This window comes from Thunnus albacares, chromosome 10 (genome assembly GCF_914725855.1).
Source record: "Thunnus albacares chromosome 10, fThuAlb1.1, whole genome shotgun sequence".
NCBI classification, from domain to species: Eukaryota; Metazoa; Chordata; class Actinopteri; order Scombriformes; family Scombridae; genus Thunnus; species Thunnus albacares.
The window spans coordinates 24,294,326-24,302,371 of record NC_058115.1 but is presented as its reverse complement, the minus strand read 5'-3'; the positions used below and the strand labels follow the sequence as shown (position 1 = coordinate 24,302,371).

At 40.5% G+C, this 8,046-nt stretch overlaps 1 protein-coding gene across 1 annotated transcript; it reads left to right on the top strand.

Annotated features, from left to right (window-relative positions):
• The first annotated feature begins 2,778 nt into the window (after window positions 1-2,778).
• LOC122990103 lies at window positions 2,779-7,804 on the top strand. The gene is made up of 6 exons (XM_044363224.1): window positions 2,779-2,857; window positions 5,817-6,122; window positions 6,222-6,572; window positions 6,753-6,890; window positions 6,989-7,044; window positions 7,172-7,804. The coding sequence occupies exons 1-6, from the start codon at window positions 2,779-2,781 to the stop codon at window positions 7,301-7,303; spliced, it is 1,062 nt and encodes a 353-aa protein (XP_044219159.1). The 3' UTR covers window positions 7,304-7,804.
• The last annotated feature ends 242 nt before the right edge of the window (window positions 7,805-8,046 follow it).

The following is an 8,046-nucleotide window of genomic DNA, read 5'->3' as shown; positions in this document are numbered from 1 at the left end:
GAAGTTTGGTTTGGTCTTCTCTTCTTCAAACTGACAACTGCCAGTGCATCAGCTCCGAAAATCCACAACAACAGTCATTATGTATTGTGTTCTGAGCGCTTCCAAAACGCGCGTGACCTACACTCCACCATGTACCTGAACGCCTCCTGTGTAGACACAACAGTTGACTCACTTCTGCTGCTACTGCTGCTAAATGTGCTGCTCACGCTGTGTTTGCTCAAAAGATTTGTACTTTGTCTGTAGAGGCACTTCACAATAGCCACGGTCTCGGAACATATGAGACAAACTGGTTTTGAACTGCCTGTGGAAGTATTTCCTTCATTTTACGCACGTAACAGTCATTGTGTATTAAGCAATTCAATGGTAATGATGATAATCCCTGATAATGTGAAGACCGCAAATATTTGGTTTCAATCATTGCTAAGTCTTATGGTTGTACCGGTTACTACCACTCCAAAATACTAAAAGCCTTGATTGCCAACAACAGGATCTGGGCCTCACTCGGCTACGTGACCCTCTTCCTGTGTCGCTATTGATGCACTGAGTTCAGTGTTGGTTTCAGTTCATTTAGATTAACAAATAGACACAGACAGAAACTAAACCAAAAGTTGCTTCAAACAGTGGCATGCCATTCTCATACGTCCATATCTCTACTCTCATCTCCTGGTGTCTGCTCTCTAATATGTGACAGACACATATTAGATAAGACGTGCCCTTTTGAAGCTTAGCAAGCTATCACAAATGACAAATGGCAACCTGTGACCATGACATATGAATATGAAAATAAAGCTTATAACTAAATACAGGTAAAAGAAACTGCATTCCTGTAGGCGTTTGTTTGAGTTCAGGTGGTCAAAGTTCGGGGGTTCTTGGTAAATCTGATATTAACTGTACTGCAAAAAACACTGCAGGGTTAATGGTAAACAAGTAATAACCTTCACTAATCTTGTGGATAGGCGCCTGGATAGTTAGCATATCTGGATAGATAGCATCACAAACTTCTTTAACACATTATGACATAATAATTAAAGTTATATGTTAACAGTAACCTGCTACATTGATGGTCAGTTGTCCGTGTTGAAACATCCCAGCTCATACTGTTGATACTTGTCATAGGCCTATGTGTATTTGGTTGTTGTTCAGGACCACTGAAAAGTGTCATTAGTTTTTGTCTTTGTAAGGCTGCATTCACACCAAATGTATATATATATATATATATATATATATATATATATATACATAAATTCACACACACACACACACAGTGAATTTGTGTGTGAATTTTGATATATACATGTATATATATATATATATATATATATATATATATAGAGAGAGAGAGAGAGAGAGAGAGAGAGAGGGAGAAAGAGAGAGAGTAGACAGAGAGATTGGTGAATTATCATGTGTACATATGGATTAAGTCAACTTTGACTTGGTAGCCACTCCTTCCCTTCCTTTCATCTCCCTTCCCTCCCCTTTCTGTTCCCTCCTTCCCTCTGCTGTCCGTAACCGTGGAGCGGCCCATACCAGAATGAAAAATGCCGGCAGTCCCACACAGAAGCCCTGCATGTAGGGAGAGCAGCAGCACTGAAGTGACTGTTAGTGGGAGAGAGCATCATATCAGCACGGGTTATGTTCAACAGCGCCCCCCTGAATGTGTCAGTGGAGATCACTGGCCCCTCCCACCACTGTTCATGTTCATGTGTTCTGCTGTGTTGAAAATGTTTTAATAAAACAAATGACATTTTCCATCAAAGAGCAAAATCCTCCACCCTTCCCTCTACCACCTCTCAGGCCCTCCATGACACTGTGATGATAGCGGCCCAGCCTGCTTCATCCAGCTGATCACAGAGGCTGTGTAAGAGTGCACAGCCTCTGAACGAGTGCAGAAAGCACTCGTTCAGCTGGCACTCCTGCCTCTCTTCCCATCGTTAGGGAAGCAGATGAGGGGCTGCCTCATTCAACTACATGCTATGCTAGCCGGGAAAAGCTCGGCGCCAAGACCATGCACGAGTGCTATGTTAGGCACGATGTTGTGAGAAAGAAACACATCCCACCCGACACAGTGACACAGAGAAGCAGATCTGTCTCTCACTGTGCTCCCTGGCACCATCTATTAGACCAGCTAGCACAGCTCATCTCTCCAGCTAATGGTGATGAGTCTAACGGTGATGCATCTAATGGTGATGCATCTAGCAATGTTACCTCTTCACTGAGGAATAAAGCTTTGTGCACACACATTGGGCGGGGAGAGGACACTACATGTCTACTTAGTGTCAACACTGTCTCCCGCTGATCTTGTCGTCATCCCTCATGGGACCAGCACACACAGCTTATTTCTCGGGTTAATGATGGCGTGGCCAGCAGCATTATCTCCCCCTTAAGGAGTAAAGCAACGGGCTCGCACACAAACCAAGGAGAGGAGACGTCATGTCTGTTTCACTCAGGGGTGCCGACTTCACGTTAAGAGGCAGCCCTCTGGCAAACGAGTGGGGGCTGCACCCCAAGGTGGTGCAGCAGATTTGGAACTGGTTCAGGAGAGTGGATGTGGACCTGTTTTCCAGTCGAAAAAACACCCACTGCCCACTCTGGTTCTCCTCCAAGAGGATCCATCCCTGGGGGGGGGGATGCGTTTGCATGTGCACCTTGGCCGGGAGGCTGCTTTACATCTTTACCCCTCTTTGTCTCATTCCCCCTCTGTTGGAAAGAGTGAGACAAGAGCAGCTGTCAGTCATCCTGATAGCCCTGGACTGCCATTCAGTGCTGTGGTAAGTAGAGATGACCCAGATGTTGGCAGCCCAGCCCTGGTCCATCCCTCAAGTTTGGGGAGCTCTGTCGCAGGAGGCCGGCTTGATAGGTGTGCTGCCCACATTGGGCCAATCTCTCGAGACTTGGCTCCTGAGAGGGACAGACTGACAGACAGATGGTGAAGACCAGTCCAGGCAGCGAGAGCAGGATCCACCATTGCTTGCTACAAGCAAAGTGATTGAGATTCAAATGCTGGTATGAGTAAAGGAGATTAGACCTCCTGACATGTGCAGTGAGAAAGGTTTTCTACAATATCTGGTTGAAAAGGGGCTGATTCATGCCACTGTTAAAGTATATGCAACAGCTGTTTCCTCCTGTCATGAGGGTTTTTGGGAGTTAGGAGACAACACTTGGTGATGACAGCCTTGCTGATTACGCTGACTTCAGCTAAGAGAGTTATTATGACCGTGTATTTTACCTTTTGGTTCCATGGTTTTATGAAGGGTAGGTGAAGTGGAGGTGCTTGATATTGAAGATGTGCCAGTAAGTGGGCATTCATACCGAAAACAGCCTTGCATTAAAAAAAGCAGGGGGTTAGTGCAGGTGTGTTGCTTTAGATAACAGAGAGATGATGAAATACAATCCTGGAGCTCATTTCACAAAGTGTGCAATATGCAAGCTGAAATTTGCAACATTCCCTCTCTCTTTAATTTGAACACATTTCACTTATCAAAACAGCGTCATACTTGCGACCCATGCGTGATAACTAAATGTATCTTCAATTTTGTAAGCAACAAGAATTTGTGTAATGTGATGCAATGATGAAGGATTTTACAGCCCTGGAAGGTTGAGCCAGGTTCAGCTTTTTTGCCAGACCACTTGCGTCAGCACCTTCACAATGGTCTCATTCAAAAGAATGATGGTCTCACCCAGATCCTTGTGGCATCTTCTCACAGCAACTACCATTAAAAAGCAAAAACCCCTGTCTCCTCCTGTAAATGGTTGTGATGATAAATTCATGTAATGTTATTGCATTTGCCTTGATGAACAGGTCAAACAGTTGTGCTCAGTTGTGCTCAGACTTCAGACTGAGAGTGGGACAGGAAGAAGAGCCCCTTTTGAATTCACACCTTATTTTAAAAGCGGAACCACAATAATACTAAACTCCCCATACATTGTTCCAGTAAACAAACTGTAACTAAGCGTGTGTGTTTGTGTGTTTGTGTGTGTGTATGTGGTTGTGCATGCGTGCGCAAGGGTAAAGTATAAAGTACAAAGCAGGACACAAAGCACATAAAAGTATTCATCACAGGACTTTTGAATTTTGTAACTGTTACTTCTCCTCTGTGCACTCTCTCTGTATTTCACTGTGTATTTGTCTTATGCAGTGTCAGGGTGACTGTAAGGTCAAAGAGAGAGCAATGTGTGTTCCTGTTCTGACTAGGGTGTTCACCAGTGGGGTAGCCAAGGTTTTCTTTATGTTAATTAAGTTGGTATTTTTACTGTAAGTGAAAAGCTTCTAGTCTAGTCTCTCTGTCATAAACATGCTGCCTCACAGCAGCAAGGTCTTGAGTTCACATTTCAGCCCTGATTCTTTATTCGCTGAATTTAATTGGGCTTTCTCCCAGATTCACCTCCCTCTCTCAGATCAAAACATGCAGTTGCTTCACCTTAACCATGTCTTAACTATGCTGTAAAAAATGGCATCAAACATTTGAAGTCAACATTGTCTTCATCATTGATGTAATCTTGGGTGTTTGTGAAAAGACTCAAAATCAAGACAATAAATTCAGACAATCTATTTCAGGGATTTTAGAAACCAGGTCACATCCCCCCATTAATATTGTAGTGCTACAGTGAATGACAGTGAGACAGAGCTAGATGTACAAAACAGTACAATGTACTGTATTGTGCTAAAAGAGTAATCCATTGATTTAGTATTGCACTCATAACATTATCAGACTCTCGACGGATAGTTAAAAAAAAGGATGACAATTTATGCAGCACAACCAGAGATATCGTGTTTTTTATTCCATACATTTGTCATCCTTGTCAAAACCTCATGCCTACATTACCCACAATGCAAATTGACTTGATTCACTTGACTGTGCAGATCAGGGTGCATTATGCAAGTAGTGGTTAATGTAGCCTTTAGCCGCTAGGCTCAAGCAGAGATGAGCAGCTGGCTACAGAGGCCTGGTAAACTCACTTCTTTCTAACTCCACAGCCTGAGAATTTTTTCATTTTCAAACCTAGTAGTCTTCAGCCCCAACTGATGCTGACTCAAGTGACATTACTTGAGGTAATTTATGAAACTCTGTGAAGCATCCCCAACACATGTAAAACAGACTTTGATGTGTAAAATTGGTGGAGTTCCCCTTTAAGGGAAATGGGGCACATATACTTGATACAGGACCCCACAGGATAAAATGATATTTGAGTTGGAGATATTTGTGTGTGGCTTCAACAGCTTGGATGGCATTTTCACACAAGCCTATCAGCAGAAAAGTCCATCTATATATTGACAGTGGGAGATTATTTCACATCAAGATCAAGTGAAATAAGAGCCATGATATTTAAAAAAAACTTTTTTTTGTTTTTGTACCTTATATTTACAGCACAGATATTGTAAACAAAAGATCTGTCATGTTTACTGTAAGTGGCAGTTATAGAAACCCACAATGAGAATCAAATATGAGATGAGAGGGGTTCATGCTGGTTTTATGTCACGTGTTTTGAAAGCTAGTCAAGATTATTTCCACTGTGGTACAGTGAAACATCAACGTAGTTAGAGGCCAATCAGGTTGCTTTGAAATTGTTCCCTCCCACTTGATATGATTACATTAAGGCGAATCCTCTTCTAATACAGTATGATTTAACTGCAGTCTCAAGTGGATTAACAGGAAAATGCTGATCATACTTTATTTACTGCTGATGCACAGAGTTGGGCGTAAGTATATGTAGAAAGGTCAGATTTACTCCAGATATACAGTATATTTAAAGTATTGTCATCCTCTTACAGTAACTTAGGAGACAGTGTATATGATTCTTGTTTAATGTCTTCTCAGGATGTGCAGACGATCGGATCTATGAGACAAAGACTGTTGGTGTTGGAAGTTATGTGACAATGACATGTCCCCGCAAGACAGCTGGAACCATATTTTGGTTCAAACTTGTTTCTGAAAATGTGCCTCAGGTCTTCAGAGGACAATATGGCTCTGAGGATGATCGTCGCATTACAGCCAGAGCAGAAGCTGAAAAATTTGTTCTGCGCATTACTCAAGCAAAGCTTGATGATACTGGAGTTTACTATTGTGTGACAACATCACAACAGCAGTTGATATTTTTGAAAGGAACACATCTAAAAGTTGAAGGTAAATACATCAAAGCGTCTATCGTAATTTACATAAAATTTCCAGACATGAACATATAAATTAATCTTTGAAGTTTTTATCCTTTTTTCAATTTCCAAGGACCAAGACCACATACAGATATCACTACAGTCCCTCCATCTGATCCAGTGCGTCCAGGAGACTCTGTGACTCTCCAGTGTTCAGTCCTCTCGGCAAACAAAACATGTCGAGAAGAACACAGTGTTTACTGGTTCAGTGCCAGTTTGGATAAATTTAACACCAGTTTTATTTATACTCATGAAAACAGTAATGATCGAAGTGAGAAGAGTCTTGAAACTCAGTTTTTACAGAAATGCGTCTACGACTTCTCCAGAAACAATGTCAGCAGCTCTGATACTGGGACTCACTACTGTGCTGTGACCACATGTGGGGAGACACTGAGTAGAAATGGAACAAAACTCAACACTGAAGGTAACTGCATCAAACAATATTACTATCTAATGGGGGAATTACCCTATTTATGTCTAGTTTGTATCCTTAATGTACTTTAACATCTTATTAAATAACATAAATAATAATTTTAAAAAATAATTAATTACACTTTTATTCGTTCTAAACTTTCATTATTTGCTCCTTTTCATACTGCTTCAGCAGTCAACATCTGTGATTTGCAGGACAATACAGTTCTCTTTCTGCTGTGTGCTGCTCTGGCTCTCAGTCTGATTGTTATAGTCGTTCTCATTTATTCAATCAAGAAAATCAAGAAAAAATCTTGTGACTGTTGTAACGGTAAGAGAAGTCACTCATACATTGATGAATCAAACATATTTGGCAAAATTAGATTCAAATGATTCATATGAGTGTTGTGTTTTTATTTTATAATACAGCTGCAGTTGATCTGCACACAAATACTGCAGCCAGTGGTGTTCAGCAAAGTTGGCAGGTAAGGTATACAAGCATAAAATGTAGCTGGAAAGCTTATCAGTATGTTTTTCTTTCTAAATAAATTTTGACATCTTCTATTTCACTTTTGACACATATATTTCTTATATGTTTTATATTATACTCAGAGAGACGAGGACTCATTGGTTTATTCTGCAGCAACCTTCACAAGCAAGAAATGCAAATCCAGGACAAGGGATAGAAAAACTGCGGAGGAAGATATCATCTACACTGATGCCAGTGCTCTCAGGTTGAATTAACAGTCTAAACACAAATTTGATGCTGATATAATGTTTATATGGCACATTGTGTGGGAGATATACTGATGTACACATTTCAGCTCTTGAGTTGGTGAATGTTAAATAACCTGCAACATGTATTATATTTACTTTTGCCATTTCATTTATACATGTATATACTGTATATGTTTAAGGAAATGAGTTCTTGGTGATAGACCTATAGAGTAGGTGTCCCACATCTATGAATGTTTGTTTTATTGTGTGAGTTTTTATCAGAGTGTATATTATGTATTTTTAAGTCTATTCATCTCCTCCATGACCCACATCTGTTTCAATGCCATGCCAAAGTATTGCATCAAAATGAATTGGTGGTTGCGTAGCTGTGCTTTCTTCTTAATTAAGAAATATACATTATGACAACAGATACCAAACTAATGATTAAATTAAGAACACAACGTTTAACCTTTACTATTCTTTCCCAAACACTTTTTTACATCTTTTTTACATTCTCATCTATCTTAATTTTAGCCATGATGTGTTTATTTTAAAAATCACAATCAGTGTAGTTTGCCTCTAGTTTAATAAAGTTTGACTGACTGACTGAATGTCTTGTTTAATGATGAACTAGTGCAGTGTCTGTTCAGAACGGGCCGATTGCATGGCTTCCAGCCGCTAATTCAAAGCATAGAAAAATGAATACAGTTGATGTGAGGTGTGAATGAGTATATACACCAACAACATGAAAGAACTAACATTATATTATA